The 15,991-nt window shown below is 46.5% G+C and overlaps 1 protein-coding gene across 2 annotated transcripts in view; it reads left to right on the top strand.

The window, feature by feature from the left end:
• HYDIN (HYDIN axonemal central pair apparatus protein) overlaps positions 1-15,991 on the top strand; it is a 130,185-nt gene that overhangs the window by 65,041 nt on the left and 49,153 nt on the right. For both annotated transcript variants that reach the window (XM_081921078.1, XM_081921079.1), the window contains 15 exons: positions 435-572; positions 1,695-1,872; positions 1,963-2,090; positions 2,594-2,727; positions 3,647-3,783; positions 4,614-4,741; positions 6,060-6,251; positions 6,962-7,111; positions 8,594-8,833; positions 9,094-9,244; positions 10,523-10,717; positions 11,839-12,009; positions 12,722-12,895; positions 13,757-13,980; positions 15,542-15,679. In XM_081921078.1, coding sequence (XP_081777204.1) covers positions 435-572; positions 1,695-1,872; positions 1,963-2,090; positions 2,594-2,727; positions 3,647-3,783; positions 4,614-4,741; positions 6,060-6,251; positions 6,962-7,111; positions 8,594-8,833; positions 9,094-9,244; positions 10,523-10,717; positions 11,839-12,009; positions 12,722-12,895; positions 13,757-13,980; positions 15,542-15,679 — 2,478 coding nt within the window. The remainder of the gene's footprint in view (positions 1-434; positions 573-1,694; positions 1,873-1,962; positions 2,091-2,593; positions 2,728-3,646; positions 3,784-4,613; positions 4,742-6,059; positions 6,252-6,961; positions 7,112-8,593; positions 8,834-9,093; positions 9,245-10,522; positions 10,718-11,838; positions 12,010-12,721; positions 12,896-13,756; positions 13,981-15,541; positions 15,680-15,991) is intronic.

The raw sequence follows: 15,991 nt of genomic DNA, 5'->3' as shown, positions 1-15,991 counted from the left end.
CAAAAAGATTCCCCACCGGGTTAAGGTGAGGGTGTTAGGATTAGGGGGATGGGGGTTCAGGTTCAGGGATGCAAGGCGACATAGATAGTGCATTCACATGATCTGAGGATACACAGCGACGCTACCAAATCTTTCTTAAAATAAGATTTCTGGTGACTTAGGAGGGTCCTGCTCAAGTGAAACATCTGGAGATATTTTGTTGCTGACAAGATCATCAAAATACAGCAGACTAGTGCTGGTTGGACAACTTTACAAATGTGCAGAGCATCATGTATGATGTGGTGCTGGAAATATTACATGATCTCCTCCCAAACAGCTGGTTGGTGTTGAGTCAGAGGAGGGATGGAAAGAAGGACTCAGGGCAAGATGCTTTCAGCATTGCAGCAAAAGGTTTGCATGTTCATATTGGCATCACTCTCTTTTCTCTCCCTAAGCCTTTTGATCAGATATGTGTGACTGAGATTACGCTGAAAAATACAGGAAAAGTTGGATTTGAGTACTTTGTGACTAACACCATTGCAGCTTCAGCCAACAACCCTGCACCTGGTGTGCCACTGACTCTGCCTGTTTCTGTGAGTAAGAGCAGAAGCCGGATAGATGCTGTTGTGTTTAAGGGTCACTTCTTTATGCATTTTGACTTTTGAATTATTGTGCAGATTGTGCAAAGCAAGGCAGGCTCTTGTAAATGTGTCATTAGAATTCAGGTGGAATCTGCCTTCAAGCATGAAGCCCCTTTTTAAGTTAAGGCTTCCTTCCTTCCTTCCTTCCTTCCTTCCTTCCTTCCTTCCTTCCTTCCTTCCTTCCTTCCTTCCTTCCTGGGCCTCTCTGTCTGTCTGTTCTCTGGAAAGAGCTTTCCTTTAAGATTACTCATTCATCTCACAAAGAATCAGGCTGAGCAGCACATCCCCCCCTGCCCCTCTGTGCAAGGTGAAGTCCATCTACAGATGTCAGAAGGGAGGTTTTTGGTGTGGAGAGCCTTCCTCTTTTGCTACTTGCTCTAGGTTCCTTTATTGTAGCTGGGTCAGCATTGAGCCGGTTGCTCTTTCACAACAAGAGAGGGGAGCACTGACCATTTTCCTAACTGGAGGGAAATGCCCCTTAAGTGTTTAGTTATTTGGTGCCTCACCAGGTAAGCCTGTACTTTTCTTAGCGCAGGCCTGTGAGATGCCCACCAAATCCTGTCCCTGCTCATCTTGGGTGGGAAGAAGTAAAATTTCCAGCAACAATAAAATTCAAAAAGGTGGGGAGATGGCAACCCTGCCCCTAGACTAGAGACACTGGAGACACTGGCACAGTCCATCAATCTGGGACTGGGTCTGTGAAGATGCCACACTATCCATGCCATCATCTCTTTCCATTCCTTTAATCCTTACTTAGGAATTTCTTTGAAAGCTCAAATCCTTCTGTATATTTAAATAACAAAAGCAAATGTGCTTAATTTGCATGATGTCTCTGGTAACTAAACCTGGCTTTTATTTGGTGGGAAATCTAAATTTAAAAAACAATGCAAGAGTTTACACAACCATCTGTTTAACAGGCTAACATAATGTTTCTCACTGATCCAGTCCGTGCCCAAGACAAAGAAGATGCCAGGCTGTCCACTTAAACCATTCTATGAAGGCAAGATTGCTCAGCCCTCTATTTGGTAAGGAGCAGTGTTACCTATTCAGGATTCTCCCACTTGTATCTCCTAGAGTTATATTGAATCCGGGAAGGAGCAGGTGTTGAAGGTATATTATTTGCCTGGCATTCCGGAGGTCTTCCAAAGAACCTTCCAGATCCAGGTGGCCCACATGGATCCAGAACTCATCACCCTGAAAGGAGAAGGAATCTTCCCCAGAATTTGCGTGGATCTACCCATAAATGTTAAAGGTAGGGGTTAGTATCCTAGAGCTTCCACCTTCCTTGGAAAGTGCAGCTACATCCCTGGTCCAAACTCTCACCCGTTTGTGCTTGCTGTAGGAAATGACCGGTACAGCATCCTCCTAAGAGAAGTCAAGGAACGCATGGAGCAGGATTCACACAAAGATTCCATCAGTAACTCAGAGGCAGTGGGCACAGACCCAACCATGGAGGAATCCAACTCTGTAGTAAGATTAAAAGCTCCTTTGCTTGCTTGTGAGCTAGGCTGGGTTGGGCTGGGCTGTGGGAGGGCTGGAGTTGACCTGGGACACATTGGCAGGGGGAACTGGAATTATTATTATTATTATTATTATTATTATTATTATTATTATTATTATTATTTTATACCCTGCCCATCTGGCTGGGTTTCCCCAGCCACTCTGGGCAGCTTCCAATCAAATATTAAAATACAATAGTCTATTAACATTAAAAGCTTCCCAAAACTGGAAGAGCCATGCAAGCCACACAGGTCTGACATGCAGAAGGAAGGGCTGAGCAGGAGCACAAAATGGCAGATGGCTTCTTCAGAAGGGCAAAAATGGGCATTGGCAACCATGAAGGTGTAGGAGGCCAGTAGATCAAAAGCAACTGATAGAAAAGGGAGCTTTCTGGTGCTGATGCTGTAGGGGAAGCAGGAAGGACTGTACAGGATTGGGGTCAGGTTGGCTGACTGTCTCCTTGGTCTTGACAGCTTGCCATGCAAGTGCAGTTGGAGGTGGAGAGGCTCCTTGTTCGAGAACATGCCTTGGAGCAGCAGATGCAGCTTTCCCGTGACCCAAAGGAGGACCCTGCCATCAGCCAGCGAATTCGCCGCAGATTTGTCAAGTGGGTGCAGATCTCCTCCCTATGGCCATTTCCCCAGACTGCAGGGTTATGAGGGGGACTCCCAGCACCTGAGTACTTGGAAATAAGTGGAGAATCTCAGGAAACTGCCTGGTCCTCCCAATCCACCCAGTTTCCTCTGCCTCTGGGAAGTGGGGAAGCTTTCACCATGTGAAGTTTCTTGGCTTCGCTGGCAATCTCTATTTGGACAGTCTGCAATCTGTAGCAAGCCACCAGACTCTGATGCATAGAATCCTGTCAGAGATGCATGGGGAGTTAACCCATGGCTTGTCCAGGTCTTCTTAGCTGTTTTGAATCTACCTACATTTGAACTATAATAATAATAATATAAGGGGAGCCTACTGGATCAGCCAACAGCCCATCTGGTCTATCATCCTATTTTCACAGCAGATGCCTGTGGGAAACCTTGAAGCAGAATCTGAGCACAAAATCACTTTCCCTTCCTGTGGTCTCTAGTAACTGGCATTCAGGAGTATTTCTGCTTCCAGCTGTGGAGGCAGAGCATAGCCTTCATGGTTGGTAGCAACTGATAACCTTTCCTCTTCATGAAGTTGTCCAGTCCTCTTTGAAAACCATCCAGGTTCATGTCCATCACTGTCTCCTATGGGAGCAAGTTCCATATTTTAATAGTGCTACGTGAAGAAGCATTTTCTTTTACCTTTCCTGTATCTTCCAACATTCAACTTCATTGGATAATAAAAGTAATCCCCTCCCAAAGGGCTGCAGTGCCATTTCTGTGATTGGCACAATGTTACTTTCCGCTGTGCTTCCCTCTGCCATAAGTATGCTCTGGCACTTAAGTGAAATGCTTAAATCCTCAAAGTCCTGTTGAAAATGCAGCCCTCGCTATCCAGCTGAGCATCAAACATCTATTTACAACCAGCCGTTGCTACTTTTTCAGAGCACAACTCCCTGAGTACATCTTAGACTTTGGCTACATCATCCTGGGCACCGTCCGGACCCACATTATCAAAATCACCAACACTGGCCAGTTTCCTGTGTCCTTCTATGCAGATAGGCGGAACTTGCGGGACTCAGGTAATAAGGAGATCTGGTTCCTTTTCATTTCTAGCTCAGCCTATCCTGAAAACTTGATTGATCAGTAATTGAATGGGAAAAACATATATAAATATATTAAAAACCCAATGAATTTGCCACCAGTACAAGCCCTTCCACTTCCACCACAATTGTTTTACTCTCAGACACTGAACACTTTTTTCCAAATAAGGTTTTCTTCCGCATCCAGTTGCCCACTATGGGCAGAGTATGGGTAAGCACAAAGACCAAAGAGAGAAGGAGATGTGTGTCATCTGCAGACTGATGGCCCTGTCAGGATTCACATCTGATCCTGCTCAGTTTGCCCTGTGCTGGGAAGATTATTATGGTTGGAATGGCTGCTCATCTGACTGCTGTGAAGGTGGTCAGTGGTTCCCTCAGCCCCAAATTCTTGAAATAACACTACACAGAGCCCTCCATACAATTGTATTTCTATGGTCTGAGATTTGCCTATCAGCAATACAGCTATGTGGACGTAGCCCCATCTCATGCTAATTAGCAAGAATATGCATTTGTTAGGTTTGGCTGCTAATTTCCCACATTCAGTTTCTCTCAGAGGAAATTGTACCAAGCAGGCAAGCCTGACATGGCTGCGCTGCCTCCAGTTTTCCAACCCCAGGGGCTTCCTCAGCCTAACCTACTCCCTGGGTATGGGGGATAAAAAGGGTGGAGAGAGAACCTTGTGCAGCCATTCTAAGCTCCTTGGTGGAAGGGTGTCATGTCAGTGTAATTGAAAACAAACAAACCAATGGCTGATTCCTCCCTGCACACCTGAATTGGCAAGGAATGACATTGTTGCTCTTTTGAGCCAGGTTTCGACACAGAGCTGGACAGAGTGAAGAACCTGCCCTACTGTGAGACAGAGACATTTGGAGTACGATTTGATCCCCAGAGTGCCAACCAGCCCCTGGGAGAGGTGGAAGTGATCCTGCCAGTCAAGGTGCCTTTCATTTTGCGGCCCGCCATGCTGCACTGCCTTGGGGCCCTTGGCTGAGGCTGGGGATGGGGAAGGAATTTGGGAAATTGGAAAAATGGGACACTGCAAGGAACTGAAACTAGTGGGTTCAGCCCTCCTAATTGACATGTCCTACAAGGCAGGCAAAGTTTATGATGCATCACAGCTAGGATGTAACTTTCAGAAAGAAATGCAGTCATAAGCAGAGCCGTGAACACCCACTTCAGTTGTAGCTACAGCTGGCCTCCCATGATCCACTTTCAAGTCCTTGGAGTTAAGACAAAGCATGCCTTGAATTATGGAGCCACATGGGTGGGCAGGGGAGACCAGCAACTGGACAACTGCATGGGAATTTATGGAGGGCAGCTGTATAGGCCATAGTAAAAGGGAAGGGACATAGCTGTGTGGTAGAGCACTTGCCTGGCATGTAGACTGTCCCAAGCTCAATCTCTAGCAGCATCTCCACATAGGGATGGGATAAGATTTCCTATCTGAAACTCTGGAGAGTCGATCCCTGTCAGTGTTGACTGTACTGGCCTATATGGACCCATAGTCTGACTCAGTATAAGGCAGCTTTCTGTGTTCCTAAGAACGGCATAGGAAGGCCACATCTGACTCCAAGGCAGACAGTGTGCTCCAAGAAGTGCCATAGGCAAACTGAGCCCTTATAACTAGAGCAATTCCTTCTGTCTGAACTGAGCCCAGCTCTCTTTGGTCAAACCAGGCTCCTTAAAAGTGCTCTGGCCTGGAGTATAACACTCCTTTGGGACATAACAATGCTGTAGAATGGAGTGTGAGAGGTGGGGCCATGCCAAATTTTAGCATTGCACAGGGCAGTGCTGAAATTTGAGAGCCCCATATCTGCCACTGTAGCTCTGCTCACTTGTCAAACCTGGCCTGTGAGTGGTGGGGGAGAGACCGACCCTGTAGCTCCAGGCTCAATCTGCAGCACATATATATGATTTCTCCACCATTTGATACCTGCATGGTGCCCCAAGTGCCATTAAGCGTACAGTGGTACCTCGGTTTACAAACTTAATCCATTCCAGAAGTCTATTCTTAAACCGAAACCGTTCTTAAACTGAGGTGTGCTTTCCCTAATGACGCCTCCTCACCGTTTGGATTCCGTTTTTAGACCGAGGTAAAGTTTGCAAACCGGGATACTACTTCTGGTTTTGCGGAGTTCGTAAACCAAATAGTTCGTAAACAAGACTGTTCTTAAACTGAGGTACCACTGTATGTGTGTTAGAGGTTCCCATTTCCTGCACATGGTGCTTAGGTCCTGTTTGTTGCTTTTCTCCAGGTCCTGACCGGACCCACATTCAACATCTCTCTACGTGCCATGGTGATTATGCCATCTCTCTGCATGTCCAATGACAATTTGGAGTTTGCTGCCACTCAGTGCGGCCAGTGCCAAGTCGAGACAATCCAGCTTCACAACCAGCTCCAGGTCACCTGTGAGTGGTTTGCCACCAGCAGCGAGCAAATAAAAAAGGTAAAGTAAACCTGGCCGCAGGCTTCTCTTTCCCCTTTTCTGACCATCAGGTTCCACCCTGCTCTTTCCACGAGGGTTGCCACCTCATCAGAAATGAGTCAGCCTCTCCTGCACCTTGAACAGCGGCTCAGTCTCCAGGAACTGACCAGTGAAGCTTTGCACTGGATTGAGATTAAGTTGTACTTAAAGGTGTAGCTACAGATGATAGCTGAAAAGCTGACAGAATCTGCCCTCCTTTTTCTACTCTTGAGGCTGAGTCCTTTTGATCCATAAAGCACTGAGGCAAGGTCTCCAGAGGTTCAGAAAGGCAAGTACTCAGAGGCAGGCCCTGCAGCTGGTTAAGCCCACAACTGGCAATTCAGCTTCCGACTCACTTGAGCCACTGAAGAATGCAAAAGAAAATAAAACAGTGAGGTAAAAGACTCTCCTCAGAGAGCATTGCTGCTGCAATGAGGAAAGCATCTTTTTCCTTCCCCGTCACCCTAAGCTGGGGAAACCTTTTATTCTTGTGCCTATGGATGGAGGGCACCACCACCCAGGGTGCACTGAATTGCCAAGAAACATTGGTCCATCTACCTGGCTAGCAGGTTGTTGCATGTAACAAGACAGCAGGCACCTGAATTTCAGATGCAGTTAGGGTGGGAACAGGTCTGTTCACAATAGCACAGAGATCCGTTGCTCAGTGATGTCATTGTTTGTTGTATGTTTAGGTGGACAAGCACATGCCAATGGCCTTACGTCGGAAGATGCGCCGTGAGTTAAAACACAAGCCCAATGTCTTTGAGATGATCCCTCCCTATGGGATTCTGGCTCCGGGGGAGAGGCTCAATGTGCAAGTCAAGTTTGCACCCAGAGAAGAGGTAGGAGGTCAGGATGCTGTCCATGCTATTGAACAGTTGCAACTCTCGTTGCAAAGAGGGTTCAATGGTAGCACATGAGAGTTCTCTAGTCAGTATTTGGAGGGTGGGGAGTGATGATTTAAATGATTTATTTGGTGACAGTTAGTGTGAATTATTTTAGCTTTTTAAATGTTGGCAGACAGGTCAACGAGTCTCTTAGAGTTGAACCAACATTGATAGCCCTGCTATTGACAACATTGAAAGCGATGATGTTTTGGAATGGAAGGCTAGGTCAGTGGTGTGCTCACCCAGAGTCCTTAAGGATCAGAACATGGGAAGGAGCTTGGCCTTATTGAACATAGAGCACATGAGGTTAATAAAAGCTGTCGAGAATAGGCTAGGTCCAGAACAAGTTGGGGAGAAAGTGACTATTCTGTTCCATTTGGAGCGCTTTAACTTGTTTTTATAATAGGAATGGTTTTATCTGTTTTTTAATAACAACATGTTGTATTGTTGTGAAAGATGGGTAAGAAATTTTACAAATGACAAATAACAAATAAATAAGGTATCAACAGCTTTAGCCTTGATAGCCAAGAGGGCTTTTCCAGTTTAGAGGGTGAAAGAAAAGTGCTGATGACAGGCCATGAGGGATGAGAGGAATCTTGGTCTGGCCCAGCAAAACAACCAAGAATCTTGTGACACCTTCCAGGCTAATATATATTTCATGGCAGGAGGTTTCATGGGCTAGAGAAAGCCCGCGTTATCAAACATCAAGTGCTGCCTTCTGCATGGGTGGTGGAAGAGAATGTTATAACAGAGTGAGGCCAGAACTCCCAGCATTATAATAGATGGGTAGCTGACATTACTATGCTGAGCACAAATGTAGAGCAAGACAATGCAAAAAGTATGAATCCATGGGCATAGTTTTCTTACGACTGCTAGGCAAGAGCTAAACTTGGGCCTTTCTATATTCTTTCTTTCTTTCTTTCTTTCTTTCTTTCTTTCTTTCTTTCTTTCTTTCTTTCTTTCTTTCTTATATAAAAAGAGGTTGGACGGTCATCTGTCAGGGATTCTTTAGCTGTGAATCCTGCATTGCAGAGAGTTGGACAAGCAGGGGTCAGCAACCTTTTTCAGCCATGGGCTGGTCCACCGTCCCAGACCATGTGGTGGGCCAGACTATGTTTTGAAGGAAAGCTGAACGAATTCCTATGCCCCACAAATAATCCAGAGATGCATTTTAAATAAAAGCACACATTCTACTCATGTAAAAACACCAGGTAGGCCCCACAAATAACCCAGAGATGCATTTTAAATAAAAGGACACATTCTACTCATGTAAAAACACGCTGATTCCCGGACCATCAGTGGGCCGGATTGAGGAGGCGATTGGGCCGCATCCAGCCCACAGGCCTTAGGTTGCCTACCCCTGGATGAGATGAATCTTGGTGTCCCTTCCATCTCTACAGTTCTGTGAAATAATCTCTCCAACTTTTGTTATCTTAGAAATCCTACCGCCACTACCTGATTCTGAGCATTTCCCAGAGCACCCAGCAGCTGCAGCTGAATGTCTCTGGGCAAGGTCTGGAGCCGCGTCTAGAGTTCACTCCTTCCATTCTGGAACTTGGGCCCCTCTTGCCTTACGCCATTGGGGATGAGGCTGAAGTGGTGGTGAAGAACCCTTGCAGCTTCCCCATTGAATTCTACTCCTTGGAATTTGACCAGCAGTATCTGTTGGAAGAGCGGGTAAGAATCAAGCACACTTCCTCCCATCTGAGGCTGCAAACTCTAGCTGTGCATACTCTGCTAATCATACTGTTGTACCACAGTGTGGTACAGTGTCAACAACAGATGGTGGGCTCAAGTCTAACAGGTTATGGGCAAACTGACTTCTACAAGTCGAACACTGCAGCAATTCAGGATCATTTATACTGGCCTTAATGGAGCACTGGCCAGACTCCACATGAGACAGTTCTTTGTATCCTTATATATCTGCTTGATTTTAGATTCTGCGGATGTTGAAGGGCTATGACACCCATAACATGCTTTTGTTGCCTCCTCGCATCCCTGGGGAGAAGCTGCCTTTTGAAGTCCTGGAATATTATGAGGAGCAGAAGAAGTTTCAAGGTGACCAGGAGACAGTTAATCAGGAAAATGGTGAGCTGAGGAGACTGGGCTTTTTGGAGAGTCCAGCTGCATGGGGTGGCTATTTTTGGACATCAGAGAGGGTGTAAGGGGACTGACTAATTCCAGCTAACTGCTGTGCTCATTTCTAGATTTTGCATCTACTCCTGGAATGAAAAGGTGGGATAATGCCTTGCTAGTCATTCTCACAGTAGACCCATTGAGGTTAATGGACATGTCTAATTTAGGTTCATTACTTTCAGTGGGTGAAGAATTGTAGAGTTGGAAGGGACCATGAGAGTCACCTAGTGTAACCTCCTGCAATGCAGGAATCTTTTGGCCAATGTGTACTCTGAGTAGGAATTAGCTGGATACAACCCCGTGCTTGCAACTTTCATTATTTAATGTGACAAAAGAGTTCTGCAAGGTTTACTCAAACTATCCAGGAGCATTGCCTAAAGCGGGAACCCAAAGTGATGTCAGGTCTGAGACACTGCTTCCATATCATCTGACTACACCTATTCCAGTATTAAAGGAGGCCCTACCTGATTCACAACTGCTTTCCCCCTGCAGCCCCAAAATTCTGGGGCTGCATACACACCATTCATTTAAAGCACATTTGAAACACATGGGTTCCCCAAAGAATCCTGGGAATAGTAGTTTACAAACTACAGTTCCCAGGATTATTGAATTGGGAGTGGGGTATGTGTCTTAAAGATTTGCAGCCCAAGGGTATGGTCTAAGTGCCAGGCCAGGGGAATCCCTTCTCCCACCTTGGCACATCTGGATGCTTCCCATTGACAGGACTTGTGACTTACTTCCCCACCCAGACGTGGCTGCTGCGACTGAATTCCCTCTCCCTTTACCAACACCCCCCTCCAGTGCTAATCCCTACATCACCACACCTTCACAGGATGGACTACATAGAGCATGAACTGGGTGGGTGGTATAAATCATTATCCCTTCATTCCAAAGCCATGGTGTCTTTCAAAAGCAACCTCTGCCCATTTTATTTTACAATTGGTTAAGGTGAGCCATACATAAATGCAGTTATTTGTCCAGGCAACACAATCTGAAGGCTAGAAGCTAGTCTTCTGTGTTTTTGAGCCTATTTCTAAGAGCTGATTGGTGCTGGTGGCAAAAACATCTGGAAGGTGCCAAGTTAGCAAAGGTTGGTCTATAGAGAATGGCATGTCCTTCACTGGTTTGCTTTGGTTAAGACCGAGTGTGGGGAACTTCTGAAAGTGCCACCAGTACATTACTTGGTGTCTCTTGTATGCACTGTGACATCTGTCCTCCTTTCCTCTTTAGTAGAAGAAGAAGAAAATGCTTTAATTTCTGATCATGGGATGAAGCTCCTCCCTTCCAGTGCTGGGCAAACAACATCCACGGCGGCCTCTGCTCATCCTTCTCTTTCCCTTAATGAGGATACCAGAACTTTCAGGGTGGAATCGAAATTTGATCAGGAGGAAGAAGAGGAAGAGGAGGGGACAGACAGAGGACAAGGTGAGTGAGAGCTTCTGGTCTGCTGGGACAGTGAAAAGAGCATGTCATCATCACCACTGAAAAAAGAAAATGTATGTGATGTAATGGGGAAAGATTTAGACACCCACATAGTGACATTTTGCTGCCACCTCATGGTGAAAATCTATAAGCTTACACCAAGAACAAACTTAGTTGGTCTCTAAGGTGCTACTGGACATTTAATTTTTTTTAAATATATATTTCGACTGCGTCAGACCAACACGACTACCTACCTGAATCTAGATCAGGAGAGTTTAGGTTCCACATGTGTTGAAATTGTGGACCAGTGCATGTTTTCTAAATCTCAAAAATACCTGGCTTGACAAAATCCTTTTGACCCATAATTGTGTTGCATGCCATCTCCTGCAAACTTTGTTCTCCAGCATGAAGCAGCTGCAGACGTTGTAGTGGAAATACATTATCTTGACTTTTCCCATTGGACAAAGGCTTAAGCCCTGTCCACCCATTGCTTGTGCACAGGCCCTCACTATGTTGACAGAGGAATGAGGCTTCACTCTTGGCTTGTCTCCCCTGCTATTGCTGATCTTTTTTGCATGTTATGTTCAGGGGTCTGTGGTGAAATTCCAATGCACAGTGTTTGATCAATGCACATGACAGCATTGGTAAGAAGTCACATAAACGGTGTTGAGGCTGGAGGGACAGAGCGAGCAATAGAAAGAAGAGAGATACAAGTACATTAATAATGTGATAAATTAAAACAAAAACAATTTCTTACCCTGCCTGACAGGATCAGTATAAAGCGTTCAAAATAAGCTCATTGAAACAGATTTCAGGTTCTGGAGTTAGATTTATTTATTTTTAACCCCAGAGCAAATGTATAAATATATACTGTCTGTTGCAGTAAAGGATTAAAAAAGCCACGGACACCCCTGCCATCTGCAGCAGCAAAGATGAGAGAGTGGCATTCCTTATTGGGCTTAAGGATTTCTCCCATTTGGCCAACCCTCTGTTCCTCCTTGAAAATAAAAGGGTCTGTGCAATTTCTGAAGATGTACTATTTGTACCTGACATCTTTTCTTTCTGAAGCCCTTTGAAGGATATGGCCTTTGAGCAAGCTGTCTATAGCCCTGATTCTTTTTCAGGAGGGAGTCAGCAAAGTGTGATCAAGAATAAGGAAGCTGTGGGAGAGCTAGACAACAACCCTGTCTCAAAAGCCATTGCGCGTCACCTTGGCATTGATATATCTCCAGAAGGACGGGCTGCCAGGAACCGCAGGGGCATTGCCATCATCATCCATGGTGCTCCCCTTACAGGTACAGAGACCACCTCGGAGCAGCAGGGCTACATCTGTGGTGACTGTATACTCCCAGATGGCATCTGAGTACCACCATGTGCTCTGAGATCTCACTGTCATCCTCAGTTTTTTTGCAGCTCTCTTCTGAATATTTTTTAGTTTGTGAACAACTTTTTTGGGAGCTGAAGGACTCGAGGCATTTTCTTGCCAAGGCTGATGCTAACCGTGGGCTAAGCTAGAGGTGCGCTTAATGCAGAGCAGACAGAGTGACCTGCCTTGTTCTTCCTTGATGAATGGCGGGTGCCAGGGAGAGGGGATTTGCCCTGGGAAGGCAGCCATGCTCCTGTTTTAGAGAGTCTGTTGAGAACTCCCGTTAGAACTCTCCCCAGACCCCACCCATCCATCACTGCTGGCCCTTCTGGTTTACTCTCCCCCCCCCCCCATGTTTTTGTCTTACTGGACTATGTCCTTGAATTATTTCTTCTCTGGAAGAGAGGGGTAAGTGAGAGAGTATGTAGAAACTGGCTTACTGTTCACATTCATTGTTCCACCCACTTTTGCTTCCGGCCCCACCCCCCACTGCCATATGGCCCTCAGAAAGTTGTCCAGAAGAGAATGTGGCCCTTAGACTGAGAAAGCCCCTCCATCCCAGATATAAAGGGATGTTGATAAATGATGGATGGTGAAAGTGTGTGTGTGTTTAGCAATACCTTTGTCTCTGATTTCTCTAGGAAAGTCCAGTGCAGCCATCACCCTTGCCAAACACTACAGTGCTGCTTGCTTATCCATTGATTCTGTGGTCTTGGAAGCCATCTCTGATGGGAACACTTCAGCAGGGCTTCGTGCTCGTGAACTCTGCATCCGAGCTGCAATTGAACTGGCACAACGGGAAAATGAAGAGGGGGGTAAGTGGGGGTTGGGGAGGTCTTCAACATCATGGCAAGTACCCATCTGGCCTTTGCCTGTGCTCCCCATAGCCCATCCTCAGTGAACTTTTACTCTCTTCTCAGGACCAGCTTGACTCTCACTCCAGCAGAGTATATCCAGTGGTGGGGTAGTAGTTAGAGCATTGGAATAGGACTTGGGAAACAAGGGATCAAATCCACACTCGGCCACTTAAATCCCCACTCAGCTTCAGCTCACTGAGTGATGACCTTGGACCAGTCATGATCTCTCAGCCTAACCTACCTTGCAGGGTTGTTGCGGTAATTAAATGAGATGGGGAAGAACCACGTATGCTTTCTTGAGTTCTTTGGAGGAAAAGATGGGATAGAAATGTAACAATTAAATACCAAATACTCTCCCATAGGGAAACTACTTGAAGGTATGTCTTGCCTAGCGACAAATTAGGAAAACCTTAATGTTATCATGAAGACCTGAGCTGACCCAACAGTGACCTCAGTGTGAATGTTCTGCAACCCCACATCTGAGAGGGCCTCTAGCAGCTCAGTCAGGGAGGCTGTTGTGAGCTGCACTAACTACATGCCCAGTCTGACCTTTTGGCCCCAAACTAGATACAGGCCCTCAAAACCTGGCTCTGGGTAAAGAGGCCTAGTGGAAGAGAGCACAGTGCTCCCTCCCCTTGCTTATACTGACACTGCAATGGGTAGCCAGGCAGACATAGTCTCTGAGGCCAACCTTTCCCAATTCACCCACTGAGATCTCATCACTACGCCTTGCCAAGTTTGGATGCTGAAGTAGTGTTCACTTCTCTGACTTGTAAAACATCAAGGAACTATTTCTGTCTATCTGTCTTTCCCATCAAGGAACTGAAGGGCAGCTCACCCTGCCTCTGAATAACAGGCTCAGTACAGAGGCTTTGGGTAAGCACACCTCAGAAGGCAGCCATAGTTCAGAGTCCAAAACAGGACCCCTCTCAGCCATCTCTAGAGGCTATAGGGGAAGCACGGCGACGGCAAAGGGCAAGTCTGAAGGACACACATCACAAAAGCAGCAGCAGCATCAACAATCTGATCAACCTGGATCCCAGGTGAGAGAACTGAGGAAGAGCAATGACCCAGTGGTAGAGCATATGCTTGGCGTGCAGAAGGTCAAAGGTTCAAACCTTGACATTCCAAGGATGGAATGGGAAACTTTGTTTAAAACCCTGGAGAGCCTCTGCCAGTCAGTGTAGACAGGCCTCCACCAACCTGGTGCCCTCCAGGTGTTGGACTACAACTCCCATCAACCCACCAGGTTGGTGTAAACCATACTGAGCAAGATAGACCAATGGTCCAACTCACTGTAAGGCAGCTTCTTAAGATTTGCCAAAAATTCCTGCCACCCCGTTGCCCCTTCCTGAGGGGAATAGTATGGTGTCCCAATGCTGAGGCCTAGTGCCCCTTGTAAATACTTCTGATACACCTACCTTTCTCTCAGGTGGGTCTCCCAATGGTCACCCATCCAGGAATTGGTTAGTTTGTATTTGCTTTGCTTCAAGAATGCTTCAGCAACATCAAGTCTTCTCAAACCATTCCATGGATTCCTTTTCTTATACTGTTGAGGTGCTTGGGCCCCTGCAGACATACTTTTTAGTGCAGATTCACAATGATTTGTGCTCATGATGCTGTCGAGTTGGTCACACATGATCCCACTTGCAATATTGCTTGTGCCTTCAAAAGTTCTGGGGCAGTTACACTGCTTCATTTCCAGTCAGTGCACATCCCGTACCTTCCTGCTGAAATTCCCCCCAAAATTCTAGCACTAATGCTCTGGCTTATATTTGTCCTGGTTTTATTGCACTGCAACTCCTCCAGCCAGCAATTACATGGTGGCATTGTAGAACAACTAATAAAGCAGAATAAACCCACTGCTGATACGCTATTACTGTGTCAGGAATGTCTTGCAGAATACACCCAAAGCAATACACTACCTGTCTAGAGTGGCCTTTGGTTAAACATTCCTGTTTTCATGCCTTGAGGGCAGTTCTTGCTGGCAGGCTCTCTTGCTGGCCTTGCCATGGAGCCACTGGGAAAAAAATGGGTGCTGATGCAGCTGCCCTTGGGAAGAGTGTCTTGACACTTGGTTGGAGCTGCCCCTCTGCCCTTTGATAACCAGGTGCTGAAGCTTGGAGAGAACAATGCACACATCAGACCTCTGAAGCACCTTCCTTGGAAAGACATCTTGCTGGTTTTAAAGTTAAATGGTGCCATTTGCATTTAAAGCTTCCCTTAGTCAGAATTTGGCATCTGACCCCACTCTGTTCCTGCTCTCACAGAGGGCAGCCCAGATGGCCAAGGGCAAGAGACACATCTTAATGGGAGGCACAAAAAGACCTCAGCTTTGAGAGACTGGCCCAGAGAGCTAGTGGAGAGGTCAATTTTCAAAGTGTTGTGTATTTATTAGTTTGCATATGTGTTTCTCTTTCTGCCTCTCCCCTGCCTCAGACTCCCCTTCCTTGTCCTCTTGGCAATTGACCATGCTTTATTCCATCTCCCTAAGCTGGGAGGGAAAGTGGTGACCCAGGCGTGGCTGAGTTGAAGGGAGAAGCAAGTGCCTTCTAGCTCAGCAGGTTTCTTGTAGGAACTTTCTGTCTTATCCCCAATTTACAGATTCCGTCCAGCCCTATTCCCAGCGCTCCGATCCAGCGGCGCCTTAGCCTCTGTGGCAGTGTGGCAGGAGATTATGGCCTGTTGAGCTGTGTGCTTCCAGAGGAGCTATTGGTGGAGATTCTTTCAGAGAGGATGCAGGTAACAGCAGCAAAGGGAGACACTAGCCATGCAGCCTGGGGGTCTCACAATGGTTCCATCTGGAATCCTGGGCCTGGGTCTGCACAATGTCTGCCTGCCAGGTCAGGAGTATCCTGTCCCTTCCTGCATAAAGGACCATGGCAGAGTTGCAGATGGCTTTCTAGGGTCCCTTTTTCTGGTGTGATTCCAGTGGAGAGCTAGTGTGGCCCAGAGTCCTGTGCACTTGGCTATCAAATATACCATTGCCAAATCACAATTCCTGGCCAATCACAATAAAGAAACGGAGGGACCATGAGCACCTGTCAACCTCAG

This window comes from Podarcis melisellensis, assembly GCF_964234715.1.
Source record: "Podarcis melisellensis genome assembly, chromosome: 8".
Taxonomy (NCBI): domain Eukaryota; kingdom Metazoa; phylum Chordata; class Lepidosauria; order Squamata; family Lacertidae; genus Podarcis; species Podarcis melisellensis.
The sequence above is the reverse complement of the archived record's forward strand: the minus strand, read 5'-3'. Positions and strand labels throughout refer to the sequence as shown.